The 16,933-nt window shown below is 42.7% G+C and overlaps 1 protein-coding gene across 6 annotated transcripts in view; it reads left to right on the forward strand.

Moving 5' to 3' along the window:
- The window catches only part of LOC134908918 (cytochrome P450 2K6-like), a 94,993-nt gene extending 79,408 nt beyond the window's left edge, over positions 1–15,585 (forward strand). For all 6 annotated transcript variants that reach the window (XM_063915160.1, XM_063915158.1, XM_063915157.1 and 3 more), the window contains 4 exons: positions 3,184–3,325; positions 5,661–5,845; positions 6,797–6,938; positions 14,982–15,585. In XM_063915160.1, the coding sequence (XP_063771230.1) occupies positions 3,184–3,325; positions 5,661–5,845; positions 6,797–6,938; positions 14,982–15,160 (648 nt within the window). In that variant the 3' untranslated portion in view covers positions 15,161–15,585. The remainder of the gene's footprint in view (positions 1–3,183; positions 3,326–5,660; positions 5,846–6,796; positions 6,939–14,981) is intronic.
- The last annotated feature ends 1,348 nt before the right edge of the window (positions 15,586–16,933 follow it).

Below are 16,933 nucleotides of genomic sequence, written 5' to 3' on the forward strand. Positions count from 1 at the left end.
ATATTGCAACTGAGAACAACAGATGAAGGGCTTATGTTAATAAACCATGGTGTGCCTATTTGGAACGCAACATCACTTCCGGATATCCTGACAGGAAGTGACGCGTACTCCATGTAGATGGAGCGCAGCCGCTAAGTATATACATTGGGGCTTCTTCCCCTTCCAGACCACATGACTGGAAGTAATCCACACTTCCTATGTGTGGACCGCAGCCTCTGAATGACATTCAGCGCTACCGTCTAATGTGCACAGGAAGGAGGTCCGCATCGTCACACTACCAGGAAGGAAGATCTGAAGTACAACGTCCAAATGGAGCAACGAATAAACACCTCCTGATCCCGTAGAGACATTCTCTGGACCTCTGTATAGTGACTATATTTGGTTGAAGCCTTTATACGGTATTTGGATTGATTATCCCAGGGGTGCGCATAATCACTACACCAGACTTTGTTCTCAATCCTTTTAGGGTGAGGGTAACCACCCTAGTGATTGTTGCTGCACTATTGATTGAAGCGCTAGTTTTTCATACATTTGTATACTAGCACCAACATGTATAAACATCTCGGCTACCAGAAAGGGTTTGCGACAGCTGCATCCCAATGGTCAGAATCCCAACAGTAAGTACTGGGGTTAGGAACTAGGGGGAGAGTTTGGGTTAGGCTGCAGGGAGGTTAGGGTTATGCTGCATAGGGGATGGTAAGAATTTAGGCTGCGGGAGGGGTGGATTAGGTTTAGGGATACGGGTATTGTTAAAATATTTACAAGGATCCATCATGATTATGACCATTGGGATGCCGCTCTCTGTATCCTGACTACCGGGATTGTAAATGCTGGGATATCATACCCAACCCCGGAATATGCCAGGTTACCTCAGTCTCTGCCCCCAGGCTCATCCCCACCCTTCTTTGGCCAGTCCATCTTCCTCTCTGCCCCCCCCCCCCATATCAGTCTGTCTTGCCACCCCCTCCTCCTCTCCTGATGCTTCCTCCCATACCCACCCCAGCTCCAATACTTACCCTGGCAGGTGGACCTCCTCTCCAAAGTCTGTCCCATCTCCATTGTAATGGGATGTGCGCCCATGCTTCCATTGCATGCACATTGAGCAGATGGGGTAGACCATCTACTAATAATATATAACTTATAAGTCAATATATTAGGTCACACATTCTTGTGTTTTTAAATTGTGAAATAACCTACCAGTGTCAAAGTCGAAAAATATTGCAGTACAAACTACACACAGATGGCCTCCGTGCGTGTACTTGTTCTGCCGTGCGTGCGCATATCCGCAATTTGCGTATAGGGTCGCTCCGCGGTCCTGCGCATTAGCGCGTGGTATGAGTATTTACGGTAGAGTTTGTGAACGCATGGAGAGCCATCAAAACACATTACATATTTAATCCAAATAGTGCACAATGTACACATAGTCCCCCTGCACCACATCAGTAAGTTACAACAGTTTAAATGGTAACAGAACAAAGGGATTCACCTTTACAGGATAGGAGGGGACAGAACAAGGTTATAAGGTGGTGTTTGGTATCCAGCTGTAGGGTATTTTAAGTGTAATATTCCGGTGTTGGTTTGAAGAAGATCGCATGTTCCTGCCAATAGTTATGTGCAGGAGCAGAATATAGATATAAACTGTATTTACTGTACATTAAGTATGCGGCAGGAACCCAGAGGAGACCACCCACAGGTGCATCTTGAACAGACATCGCCCACCTATTCAAACCGACCTATGACCTCTCCTGTACTGTAAATGACCATCCCTGTGTCCAATGGACAAAGAGATTACAGTGTCTATTGTGTTAAGTTTTGGAAGATTATATAAAAGATGCCTGCTGCAGGCCTGGTCACACAAGACTCACAAAGTTATCTATCTAGATGACGGAGGACCAGACTGGGTAGCGCGGCGAAATCCAAACAAGTATTGACTGTAGCCATTATTCTTTTGTATTGTATTGCTTTGTTATTGTAACCCCCTTTCAGTAATAATACGCTGTGGTGTCGGAACCCAGTAGTTTAATTACAATCTGGTGTCGTGTCTTCCTTTCCCTGCTAATGTTTAAAGTGTATTATTATCGCATTGCATAGCTGTTGAGGGTTCACGGTGTATCATTGGGTGTGTACGCGCTGTGTGTACTTTGTACAGCCAGCGCAGCGTTTGTACGCAAAGTCTGTACTCGTTACGGGACTCTGTACGCTAACGGTGTAAAAAGTACGTAGGCTGAGGATTAAGTGTAGCGGCCGCAGCGGCTCCATGTTAAAGTGTATTTAAAGTGTGTTTAAGGTATAGCTTTTCATTCCTGTATATAAATCAGCATTCTCACCAGGAACCACATAAAGAGCCTCCAATATGGAACTACAAGAACCAGCTACTGATTGCATCTATAACTCTCAATGATACACAAAAAAGAAGTTGGTCAAATGAACTTTTGGCCTTTTTTTTTTTTTTTTGAGTTCAGAAAGGAATTTTCTCTGTTGCTAAATGCCATCTGTAACTCTAGGTATTTTCTTTTGCCTTACTTTGGATCAGCATTTCTCTCTATCCTTTTGTCTCTTAGACATCGTTAGTTTTTTTTTTTTTATGTAACTGGGGTAAATTTACTAAAAGGCAAGTTTGGCAGTGTTTTCAACTCACAAACCATCCTTGGCAACTTTTTGTTTTGTGAATATTTTGATACATTTATAATTGTTATTAATTAAGACCATTCTAATAATCTTCCTTTTAAATTCTGTATATCATTTTTTTTTCCATTTTCTAAAGGGTCAATTTCTATTTATTTCAAATTGCTGTCAATTGATCTAAAGCAATGTTTCCAGGACTAAAACAAATTTACAAACAATTAAAAATGAATATCAAGAATCATCTGTTAGTTAAATGTGTGTTTTTACCCTCTGAAAAAATATTGATAGATTTGAAATGGACAAAAATCGACCTTTAGTATTGTAAATATACCACTAAGTATAAATGGAACAATTAGCTCTGTATAGATTTATCTTGTATTTGTATACATCAATAAGTGAATGTAAAGTGGCCTATTTATGTTTTTCCTTTAATTTCATGTCTACTGTAAAATTTTAGAGGTTTTTCAAAACACATCAAGTACAGTACCCCAAAAGTTCTGTTCTCTGATTTACCAGAAAACTTTTTTCAAATAATGATGTTCTATTCATATTGCACAGGAAAAGCCAGAATCCACTTTGTATTACCACAACGATAACCTGACTGTACTTATTGCTGATCTGTTTGGTGCTGGGATGGATACAACCTCAACAACTCTGAGATGGGGCCTCCTGCTAATGATGAAATATCCAGACATCCAAAGTGAGAAATATACATGTAGTACTGGCCATACATGGTGAAATAAACCTTACCATCTCTGTACTCAGAAAACAGTAGTTTAGAGGAGATTGCGGACTGTTGGTAGGGATATTGAAATCTCCCATAATGATGACTAGTGAGGGAGCCAGGAAGAAACCATGTTCTAGAAAAAAAAATTGGGCTGCTAAAGTGGACATAGATAGCAGCAACATGCAGAGAGGAAGGGATGAAAATCCCAGTAGAATGTAACTCGTATGATGGTATGTGAGTGATGGAACCTTTTGGTAGAACATTCTATGTGAAAAATTGGAAAAGTTTTATATTCCAACCCCACCCCCTTTACTGTTAACAGTCCTGGAGGTGTGTGTGAAGTGGATACCACTATGTGACAGTGCTGTAACGGAGCACTGTCTGATTGTGTGAGCAATGTTTCTGTTATACAGTAGCCAGCAGGTTGAGGTTTTTTTTTTTTTAGATGAATAGGTCATGAATGGATGTGCATTTGTTGCAAACAGAGTGCATTACATAAGACATATTTTAGTGACTTGGAAGTGATACTTATGAGGCTTGCTGGATTCATATTCCATTGTGAATCAGCTGAGTGTGAGTGGGGCCTGGATTAGGTGAAGGAGAGGGAAATAAGTATAGTTGTATGAGGTGTGTGAAAGTTTTTTATATGTCAGGTTGAGAATGTTAGTCAGTATATAGAGAAGAAAAAAGCTCATGAGCATTAATACTGAGGCTGCAATGTGCACATACAGATGACTTGCATGGAGAGTAAAGGATGTAAAAGCCTTAAAGAAGATACCATGGAGAGAGATTAGAAAAAGCAATTTGTGGTACATGGTGATTTTGGATTAAAAGTATAGTTATTTAGGATACACATAAGTAAATGGCAAGTTATATGGTAAAATTGCATGTTCTCAGATATTGTTCGGTATTTGTTTAACTGTTTGATTAACTGTTATGAAAATACTGTATACTTAGTTATTTCTACAGTCAGCTGTCCCATAAGCTTGCATGCAAAGATATAATATGCCTTATTAAGAAGCAGGCCTACATCTGAGCCAATTGTTCATCTGATTGAAATACAGGTACTGTAGATCAAAGGAGATACATCATACTGTTTATGAGTAAACGACACACAGTATGCTACTAAAAAAATATGCTTTGCTGAACCTCATCACAAACACAGGTAATGACAATTATGAGCAATTGAAAGCTGCAGTTTGGAAGGTGGAGACGAATCACATACGTTTACAAACAGATCAATTCTAGGAGTCATTCTTTGTCAATATGGCTGCTTATTGGTATAATGTAGATGTGTGTCACCAACTTGTTACTGTGTTTGAGCACCTCAGTGGGATACAAATGTGTTTCACATGGTTCTAGTAATCCTGCTACTATCCTGTGTCTATCCTGCAAATACTGCTAGATTGCTGCAGGATAGACACAGGATCGTAGCAGGATTTCCTCTGTATGTTCCGCTCAGGCTCTATTCTATCCTGGTACACTGAGTATAACTGTGAATAGGGCTGTATAAACACCTTTATGACACTTCAATAAACCAAACATTTGGTTAAGCACTTAGGCTGTCTGCTGTATCTGGATTCAGAATCCCGGCTGTCGGGATCCTGGCAGTCAGAATATCGACGCTGGAATCCCAACACTTTTTGGAATGCCGACACTGGCATCCCAAATGGGTTCACCGTCCTGGAATCCTGTCAGCAAATATGCCAACAAACATTCACAAGAACAATAGAAAGGTAAGCAACATGGGGGGACTAAGGTTAGACTGCGGGGAGGGGGGGTTAGGTTTAGGCTGCGGGGAGGGGGGGTTAGGTTTAGGCACCACCACCGATGGTTCCAACCCCTGGATTCCACTGGCATCTACTATTATAACATGCATCATACTACAAATAGTACACTCGTATCAACAGTGGGTACCATTCGCCCTTTCCCCCATTTGCTGGCACTTCTTACGTTGAAGATGATCCTTAGTATTGAAGAGGTTCAAGGGTAGAGACTGAAACTTTAAGACATAACTAGCATCTATCTTATAGTCTTTGTGTATATTAAGTATTATTTATTAATTAATAATTATTATAATATTATTATTAATAATTTTTATGACTTAAATTATTTTATTATGATTTCAATTACTTATGATTTTAAATTATTATTTTATTATAATCATTATGTTACTTTTGTGCATAGCACACACCCATATGCGATTCAGGAATTTTCTAATAGCTTTAAGTAACAATGAGAGTTCTCTGTTCTAGGCTATGAATATATGACATGAATAATAATGTAAATAATGACGCTTCTCTGACAGAAAAAGTTCAAAATGAAATAGAAAGAGTGGTTGGATCGGCTCAACCTCGGGTAGAACACAGGATACAAATGCCTTACACCGACGCCGTCTTACATGAAATTCAGCGGTTTGGTGACATCTTACCGGGTAGTGCACTACACTCAACTTCTCAAGACGTCACATTCAGGGGCTACTTTATTCCAAAGGTGGTTTTCATATTTGTAAGAGAATATCATCGGGACATACAGGAGTTGGGTTTAGTAGGAATGTTTGCTGGAATAAATACATTTTAAATAAACACACACTGCATCATTTTAGCAATTGCACTAAACTGCCCTTACTGTAAAGCAGTTGTCTGACATTTTAGCAGCCAGAGGCCTTCCCCATTCCTTCCGTCCAGGCGCTAACAGGTGTGCATGGCAGAATCACACAAATCTGCATGGGCGCATATGGATATACCCGCTATTCTGGCCATGAACAAAGTAGCACAATGTATTCTATGGCATAGTACTGATTCTGGATTAGGTATATGATGTATACAGTCACAATATCCACAATGATTTTGCAGACACCAGAATGCTGGGATGGGATGCTGACGTTATAACTTTAAACATGCCACTGCAGGCGCATGTTTACAGTTATAATGGCACACGGTTAAAAAGTTGTAAGGTGCCATAATTCTGGTGTGTACGAAGTCACTGACGACATTGTAACTATAGAGATCCAGACTGCATCCCCTAAAAATATGTATCCGCTCCAATGTATGTTTTAGCCAGTAGGAGATGCAGCCAACTATATCTAGAAACTAGGAGATTCCATAAAATGAGCCACTGTTTGTGTAGCAAACAGTTGGACAGGTAGGTCCGATGTATAAACTATAAAACATGCTTCAGTTTTTATAATTCTGGTTCTAAAATCTGATTGGTCAATGACTTAATTGCTTGGGCCCCTGGTGATCAGGTTTCTGGCCTGCCTCCTATAAATCCTGGTCTATCCAATTTGGCAATCCACATTTCTGATCATGTTGGCCATAGACCTTCTCTATAAACCCTCACATTCAACAAATGGTTCTGCCCAGGAAGGCTCCAAATATTCTGTTTTTAACATTGAATTTTTGTTACATAATGGGCAGGTTCTAACTGGCTCTTTCTCCCCAGGGGACTTTTGTGATACCATTTTTGACCACTGCACTGAGAGATGCCGCCTACTTTGAAAAACCAGATGAGTTTTACCCAGAACATTTTCTCACTTCAGAAGGACAATTCAAGAAGAACGAAGCATTCATACCATTCTCATTAGGTAATACAAATTCCAAACACATTTTATTTATTGAATCTCAATATTGGGCAAGTATTGGCAAACCAGATTACCTGTAAACATGACCTGACTGGTGTTTGGTCAGTAGTAATGTTTGACAAAGAAAAACTTTAAGCAGGAGGGTTCACAGAGAGTAGATACCACGTTCTTACAGTAGGAGACCTAACATCTACAACGTTGTTGTATTTTTATAGTACTTGGTTTAAAGAATTGTAATCAGGCCTAATGGCATTCAGGGGTGTATCTACCCCATGGCCAGGATGGCACTCGCCTGGGGCACCGGCCGTGGAAAGGATGCTGCCCGGCATGGCCACCCGCAACCAGGGGGTGGAATCACTTAGTAGTGGCAGTACTATTAGCCATTGTCTGGCACAACAGTGAAGAAACTCAAAATTAATTACAGCTCCCAGCAGCCCTTGCTGTCGGGAGCTCCCAGCAGCAAGGGCTGCTGGGAATAATAGTTTATCTTACGTTTAATCACTGGGTTTGAACACCATTGGTGAGCAGCAGCACCGGGAACCAGCTGGCACCGGACCTGCTAACCTCTTTTAGTGCATACAGGAAGCCGTGTTAGAGAGAGAGCCCCCGGTGGGCTGTGACATAAAGGCTGTCTTACACAGGATATTCAGCAGGAAAGTCTCTTCCAGCTCCGTACCGAGCAGCAGATTGACAAGGAAGGGAGCCACATTCAAGTGGCCACACACAGAGCATAGACACCCTTGCATCACTAGTAAGGAAGGCGCAGATCTACAGGTGATGCACATGTCTGGGCTTATTCTCTGACTTATTACGTGTCACACAGGGAGAATAGAGATGTCCTGTTTAGCACAGTGAAGAACTGCTCTCCTGCACTGCTGGAATACTCTGCTAGGTAATGGCAGCATGTTCTAGGGTCTCCTAAGCAGCACTTCAAATGTTCTCAAATTAGCATTAACCATTTTGCTGACCTGTAGCTTTTATCTTCTTTAATACTTATTTATGTATGGTCATATGCTTGATGTTTCTGTTGAATTATAGTTAAGGGAGAAAGACCTTGCAGTGGTTTGTTTTGTAACATTCATTAAGTGCCGTGGTAAAAAATGCTACCTGCATATTTAGCACTATTTGAAAGAACTCGGGCAACAGCAAACATCTAATGAAAGGGATGTAACCTGTAGTGTTGAATGTGACACACTACGTCAGTGGTTCCCAAACTTTTTGGTTCACAACAACCATTGTCTCTCAGCAATTTTTTGGGTGGTGCCCCTCCACTGTGATGCAGTGCTGGAAACAGGAGACAGCCACTGTTACTGGCACCGGTGTCTCTAGGCCAGGCACTGCCCAGTGGGGCACACCAGGTACTGCCACTACGAAGTGATTCTATATCTGGTCACGAGTGGCACCACTACTGTGTGGTCGTAATGGGCACTACTACTGTGTGGCGTAATGTGTGAGGGGCACTACTACGGTGTGGGCATAATTTGCAAGGGGCAGTACTACTGTGTGGCATAATGTTAATAAGGGTTTCTACTGTGTGGAATGTTAGTAAGGGGCACTGCTGTGTGGCATAACATTAATTAGGAGAACTATTACATCTTTGCTCCATGTGCTACAAGTCACGTTACACAACGCATGAGTGCCATGTGACTCGGTAGCGCCAAGCATCTTCCTTTTTTTTTTTTTTCAATGAAAATGTGTCTGGATGCAAACTAATGCAATTGGATACACGAGCAGCTTCTGCTGATTAAACGGATATGCGGCATGCCTAGATTCTGTGTGTGACTGCGACTGTATTTGCATATAAAAGGCTATGGCCCTCATTCCGAGTTGTTCGCTCGGAAGCTGCTTTTAGCAGCTTTGCACACGCTAAGCCGCCGCCTACTGGGAGTGAATCTTAGCTTATCAAAATTGCAAACGAAAGATTCGCAAAATTGCGAATAGACACTACTTAGCAGTTTCTGAGTAGCTCGACACTTGGCATCTGCGATCAGTTCAGTCAGTTTCGTTCCTGGTTTGACGTCACAAACACACCCAGCGTTCGGCCAGACACTCCTCCGTTTCTCCAGCCACTCCCGCGTTTTTCCCAGAAACTGTAGCGTTTTTTCGCACACACCCATAAAACTGCCTGTTTCCGCCCAGAAACACCCACTTCCTGTCAATCACATTACGATCACCAGAACGAAGAAAAAACCTCGTAAAAGCCATGAGTAAAATACCTAACTGCATAGCAAATTTACTTGGCGTAGTCGCACTGCGGACATTGCGCATGCGCATTAGCGACTAATCGCTCCGTTGCGAGAAAAAAATAACGAGCGAACAACTCGGAATGACCCCCTATGCTAGAATTGTTTCCTGGAAAACACTGTGTAACGTAGAAACAGATGCAATTACCCACAGAATATAGGCATGCTGCATATCATTTTAATCAGCAGGATCTGCTTGTGCAGCCTATGGTGTGACTTGAAGAGCTGTTTAGCGTGACTGCAGCAAGGATGTAAGAGGTCACATCTGTAATTCCACTATTTATGTGTATTTATTCTGGCTGTGGGAAGTTTTGTTTTAGTGAACAGTAAGATATAATAATATCGTCACCATTTGTTAGTGGATGTTTAGTATATGTAGCAATGTAGTATTTTGGACTCTCATGAATACATACCTACGATCCTGTTTGATGAATTCCAATGGCCAGCAGCTGCTAGACACTAAGGGGGTAATTCCAAGTTGATCTATATATAACATTTGCAGAGAGAGTTAGATTTAGGTGGGTTATTTTGTTTCTGTGCAGGGTAAATACTGGCTGCTTTATTTTTACACTGCAATTTAGATTGCAGATTGAACTCACCACACCCAAATCTATCCCTCTCTGCACATGTTATATCTGCCCCCCCCCCCCCCCTGCAGTGCACATGGTTTTGCCCAACTGCTAAAAAATGTCATACTACGATCAACTTGGAATTACCCCCTAAGAGCCTAATTCAAGGTTGAACGCAAATGTATTGGCTAAAGCGAATTTGCAAAGTAAACACAACTCTGCACAAAAAAAAACCCCACCCACAGTGCAAACTAACCGAACAAAAAAAATAAAAATTTGCAAAAGGAGACACCCTTAATGATGCCCTTGGCAACATAAGCTAAACAAAGGAATAAACCCAAAATTCAGAATGAATGTACCTGGGTTCTGGGCGGTGCATACGTATATCTGCAGGTAGCCAAGCAAAAAGTACAGAAAGTCAATGCAGGTATTGAGCCACGCAGAATCGGTAGTGACTTTTTCTGTACTTTTTGCTTGGCTATCTGCAGATATGTGTATCAGGCCCAGTACCCAGGTACATTCAGTCTGAAGTTTAGGTTTATTCCTTTGTTTAGCTTATGTTGGTAAGTGCATCATTTCACGGTGACTCCTCTTTTGTGTATTTTTTTTTTTTTTGTTAGTTTGCACTGTGTTCGTGGTTTTTTGTGTGTGCAGATTTGTGTTTACTTTGCAAATGTTTGCCAGTTTGCTTTTGCTAATACATTTGCGTTCAACCTTGAATTAGGCCCTAAACCCGGTGTACGGGTCGGACGCTAACCGTAATAAAAGCATAGTAATTATCAAAATCTGAATGATATCCAGCACAGAAAAGAGAATAGCTCTAACCAGATTTTGGTGTGAGGTGGTCAACTTAACATATATTGCAATATGTGGAACTAAAATTCTATATGGTACTCTTAATATACAGAGTACATCTTGAATGAATGTATGTATGTATGCACATACAAATGTATCAGGCCCCTGTGGTGTCTACAACAGGCAAAATAACCAGATCACCTATACCCCTTTTACACCTACGAGCACGGGTCGCAGCCGGGAGCTTGACACGGGAGCTGCCCCCTGCTGCGACCCGTGCTCGGTCCCTTTCCCATCAGCAGTCACAACCCGGCATATGCCGGGTTGGTGACGCTTCTAGCTACACGGCAGGGGCGGCGCAGGGAGATCACATGATCTCCCAGCGCCGCCCATCCATACAGTGTAAACGGGAGCCGTGTCGCATCGACACGGCTCCCGTTTACACTACACCCTACCCGGATCATTCCCGTGTCCTACCCAGGTAAATAGCCGGGTAGGATTCACGGGTCACTTGATCCGGGTTGACCCTTTTCCACTTGCCAAAAACACGGGTAAATGCGCGCCCCCGTGCATTTACCCGTGTTTTTTGAGCTAGTGGAAAAGGGGTACTAGTCTAACCAGCCTTACATGGGGAACAAGAAAGCTATTAGGGATAAATGGGTTTCATACCAGACGTAGTATAAGCTTGCTATTTTCTTTGGGCAGGGCGATCAATGCTGAACCATTTGGCTGGTGACTAGTGAGATGGACTATGTGTAGTCAGTATTAGAGATTTTTGGGAATGTTTTCTTTAATTCTGCTGTCCTGATGACAAAAGAAAAGTATTTGGCTATTACACATGTCTGACAAGGACATTCAGATGTGACCCACTATTGGTGTTTGAAGTGGGATGCTTTGAAAAGCTAATTTCACTTTTCCTTAATCACATCAAAACAACTTAAAAATTCTACTTTAAGTTCTTGTTAATGTCACAGCTGGACAGCAGAAACAATATCTGTGATGTGGGGCAAATTAGCTTAATTTGTCATGACATTGTCACTCCACCAAGGCCCTGCCATATTCCCAAGGTTAGAAGAACTGTCATTAAAGAAGAGATACTGTAGAGAAAATGACCCAACTGATTGGTACTGAATAAATCCAACAGTGAGTGAAATGTATCAATTTTTCAAAACCAAAATCCAACAGCACAATCCGCTTCTGTAAATACATTAGAAAGCTGAATAGCATTTATCAGTTTGATTACCCTAGATGACCTGGTGGATAAATTAGCAGGGTGTAGCTATTTAATTACGTTTGACCTCACAGAAGGGTATTGGCTGAGGGAGTGAAGAGAACATGCTGAGTCAAAGACAAACAACCTTTTCCACCACCTGAAGGTTTTTACACTATAAAGTTCTTCCTTTTGCGGTTGCTTGGAGCTACTGCCATGTTCCAAAGGGCTATGAGCTGAATGTTGAGAACCCATTCAGCCTAAGCAGCTGTGTATCTTGATGACATTATCATCTTTTCTTCAGAGTGGGAGTCTCATTTGCCTAAGATTGAGGCAGTTTTAGTCTTTCTGAGATCTAATGAATTTACTATAAATCAAGGGAAATGTGTCAAAACCATGAGGCAATCCAAGTACATAGGATATATTGTGCGGCAGTGTCGAGAACAACTGCTGCTCGACAGTGTGAAAGCAGTCAAAAACTGTCCAAGGACCACTTACAAATTGCAGTTACAGTATAAGACTTCTTGGCGCTAGTAGGTTACAGGAGGTTCATAGAACACTGTGCTACTAATGCTGCTCCCTTACAGAATAGTAGAAAAAGGGATCTCCAGACCGGTTGGCTTGGATGGACTCTTCAAAGGTTGCATAATGCAGTGCTTCAATCACCAACTTATGTCAGGTTTTTCTTCCAAGTGTACCCTTGCAGTGAAAGTTTGGAAGTAGTGCCTTTACACATAAAGGAAGGAGTAGAAAAACTCTACTACTGTACTTAAGTCATTTATTCCCGAGAGTACTGTACACACCGGTCGAGCAACAGTGCCTTCATATAAAATGGGCCACTGAGTATTAGGCAGGGTGTTTTCCTATATAGTAGACCATGTGCTGTTTGCAAGAATGCATATATACTGTAGGAGTTCAGGGGTTTTGGCATGTTGAATGTCACACTGAACATGTCAAGATTCTGAATGTTGATTTACAGAAACTTGTGTGTATCTAACATCAGTTGGAATAAGCATTTCATGTGTTTGATATGTTTCATGCCTATTTCAAACTTGGTTTCACACACAACTTTCGGTCCTCAAAAATAGTCACAATCACCACTTACACTCCAGGATAAAGTGACTAAAATGTGATAATAGCTATCACTTTCTGTCAGTGCCGTAACTAGACATTTTAGCGCTGTGTGCAAGAATCCGCATCGGCACCCCCCCTCCCCGTCATGTTTTGAAATTAATGCTACCCCTCCCCCCCTCCCCCCCCTCCCATCAATCACACACCGCTAGTTACAGGTGCCCTCTGACAGAAAGACAATTGGTCCCCTCTGCCGTTACATTACACCACACGGTAGTGTCAGTCAGTCACATTACGCCGCACGGTAGTGTCAGTCACATTATGCCGCACGGTCAGTCAGTCACATTATGCCGCACGGTGGTGTCAGTCACATTACGCTGCACGGTAGTGTCAGTCACATTACGCTGCACGGTAGTGTCAGTCAGTCACATTACGCTGCACGGTAGTGTAAGTCAGTCACATTACGTCGCACGGTAGTGTCAGTCAGTCACATTACGCCGCACTGTAGTGTCAGTCATTTGATTAAGATATTAGATTAATGTATGTGCAGTTTTGTTTTTACAAAATATCTACACTGATGTACAGTAATTTATTTATTTGACTGAAATAAGTATTAAGCACATACAGTACCTTCTATATATGTAGCACTTGCATTATATTCTGCACGAGGAGAGGGAGAGAGAGAGAGATTTCACTTGATGTATGGAGCAGCAGCCTTCCTGCACGAGGGGAGGGATAGGGAGAGACTACACTTGATGTATGGAGCAGCAGCCTTCCTGCACGAGGGCAGTGAGAGGGAGAGACTACACTTGATGTATGGAGCAGCAGCCTTCCTGCACGAGGGGAGGGATAGGGAGAGACTACACTTGATGTATGGAGCAGCAGCCTTCCTGCACGAGGGCAGTGAGAGGGAGAGACTACACTTGATGTATGGAGCAGCAGCCTTCCTGCACGAGGGGAGGGATAGGGAGAGACTACACTTGATGTATGGAGCAGCAGCCTTCCTGCACGAGGGCAGTGAGAGGGAGAGACTACACTTGATGTATGGAGCAGCAGCCTTCCTGCACGAGGGGAGGGATAGGGAGAGACTACACTTGATGTATGGAGCAGCAGCCTTCCTGCACGAGGGCAGTGAGAGGGAGAGACTACACTTGATGTATGGAGCAGCAGCCTTCCTGCACGAGGGCAGTAAGAGGGAGAGACTACACTTGATGTATGGAGCAGCAGCCGTCTCATCTCTAGTACCCAGAAGTTGTGTACTGTGTACTACAGGGAGGGCAAGAGAAGGGGGGGTGGGGGGTGGAGTAAAGCATACGGGGGAGAGAAAGAGACTTCCGGCACACAGACTATGAACAGACTGTCCAGCGCAGTGCTGCCTGATGTGCATGTAATGTATATTAGCAGTGCTGCCTCCGGCAGGGGAGGGGCCGGGTGCAACGCTGCTAATATACCGAATACTACAGCGGGGAGAGCTGCAGCTGACTGTGGTGGCCAATCAGTGTGGGGGCGGATGGTGCGCCCACAGCGCAACTGCGCTGTGTGCTAGGCACCATCCGCCCACACCTAGGCCCTCATTCCGAGTTGATCGCTCGCAAGGCGAATTTAGCAGAGTTACACACGCTAAGCCGCCGCCTACTGGGAGTGAATCTTAGCTTCTTAAAATTGCGACCGATGTATTCGCAATATTGCGATTACAAACTACTTAGCAGTTTCAGAGTAGCTTCAGACTTACTCGGCATCTGCGATCAGTTCAGTGCTTGTCGTTCCTGGGTGACGTCACAAACACACCCAGCGTTCGCCCAGACACTCCCCCGTTTCTCCGGCCACTCCTGCGTTTTTTCCGGAAACGGTAGCGTTTTTATCCACACGCCCCTAAAACGCCGTGTTTCCGCCCAGTAACACCCATTTCCTGTCAATCACACTACGATCGCCGGAGCGATGAAAAAGCCGTGAGTAAAAATACTATCTTCATTGTAAAATTACTTGGCGCAGTCGCAGTGCGATTATTGCGCATGCGTACTAAGCGGAATTTCACTGCGATGCGATGAAAATTACCGAGCGAACGACTCGGAATGAGGGCCCTAGTTACGGGTGGCACTGCTTTCAGTAGCATTTACTGTAGTACTGTATTAATGTTTCCCATTTCTGTTTGCCGCAGGTAAAAGAAGCTGTGCTGGGCAAAACCTGGCTAAAATGGAGCTATTTGTGTTCTTCACAGCGTTGCTGCAGAACTTCACCTTCCAGGGTACTCCCGGAGCGCAGCTAGACCTCACTCCTGAATTGGGCGCAACTAATGCCCCCCGGCCTTATGATACCTGTGCTATACCCCGCAGCTAGAACATGTTGTTGTTTGTTTGTTTGTTTTTTTGTTTTTTTTTTTGGTGTAGACTTCCAGTGACAAAAGAAAGCAACAGAAAGAATTGCATTGGATTTTCATATTTTTGAAGGTTTTTAATGTTAGGAAGTACTGTACTTGCTTCCCTAGTGCGAATGTTGCAGCTACTGGTAACAAATGTGTAATGTAATGTTTCCTTTATGATGGATAAATGTTCACCATTCTGCTCTCCTTCACTAATGATATACTGTATGCAGTAACACATTCAGCCATGTATGTCCCAAAATACAGTGGTAAGTAGATGACACGTGAGGGAAAGAACAAAGTATTAATACGCCAGGGCCCCCTTTGCTTCTACTTTGTGTAATCCGAGTAATTCTGGGATTCAATAGAATGTGGATTCACCAATAAATAAGTGCGTCACTAATGTTGGTATCACTACATTTCCTGTAGTGCAGTAAAGAACATGTTACTGGTAGCATAGAATATTCCCCCGTGCTTGTACAGTAAGTGTAAAAAAAAAAGTCCATGTTTAATTTTATTGCACACTTAATAATGACATTTGACAATTATAACATTGTTTTCTATGATTCACATCTGATACCAGATAATTTATTATTTCAACCCCCCTCTTAGGAGTGTATACACTAGGGATGAGCGGGTTCGGTTCCTCGGAATCCGAACCCGCCCGAACTTCATGTTTTTTTACACGGGGCCGAGCGACTCGGATCTTCCCGCCTTGCTCGGTTAACCCGAGCGCGCCCGAACGTCATCATCCCGCTGTCGGATTCTCGCGAGGCTCGGATTCTATCGCGAGACTTGGATTCTATATAAGGAGCCGCGCGTCGCCGCCATTTTCACACGTGCATTGAGATTCATAGGGAGAGGACGTGGCTGGCGTCCTCTCCGTTTATAGAGAAGAGAGTGAGACAGTAGAGAGAGACACAGTAGTAATTTTGGGGAGCATTAGGAGGAGTACTAGTTACTTGCTGAAGTGATAGATAGTGTGACTGTATATTATCTGACTTGTGGGGGAGACACTGACAGTGGGGAGCAGTTAGAGTCTGAGAGCAGGACTCAGGAGTACATATAACGTACAGTGCACACTTTTGCTGCCAGAGTGCCACACTGCCATTGTGACCACACTGACCACCAGTATAATATATATTGTGATTGTCTGCTTAGGAGTACTACTTGCAAGTTGCTGATAGTGTGACCAGTGACCTGACCACCAGTCACCACCAGTTTAATATATATATATATATATATATATATATATATATATATATATATATATATATATATATATATATATATATATATATAATTGTATATAATATTGTATACCACCTACCCGTGTTTTTTTTTTTTTCTTTCTTCTTTATACATACTACTATAGTAGCTTACTGTAGCAGTCTGCGGTGCTGCTGAGCTGACAGTGTCCAGCAGGTCCGTCATCAGTCATTACATAATAAATATATATACCTGTCCGGCTGCAGTACTAGTGATATTATATATATATATATTGATTTCATCTCCTTATCATCCAGTCTATATTAGCAGCAGACACAGTACGGTAGTCCACGGCTGTAGCTACCTCTGTGTCGGCAGTCGCTCGTCCATCCATAATTGTATACCACCTACCCGTGGTTTTTTTTTTTCTTTCTTCTTTATACATACTACTATAGTAGCTTACTGTAGCAGTCTGCGGTGCTGCTGAGCTGACAGTGTCCAGCAGGTCCGTCATCAGTCATTACATAATAAATATATATACC

This window comes from Pseudophryne corroboree, chromosome 4 (assembly GCF_028390025.1).
Source record: "Pseudophryne corroboree isolate aPseCor3 chromosome 4, aPseCor3.hap2, whole genome shotgun sequence".
Taxonomy (NCBI): Eukaryota; Metazoa; Chordata; class Amphibia; order Anura; family Myobatrachidae; genus Pseudophryne; species Pseudophryne corroboree.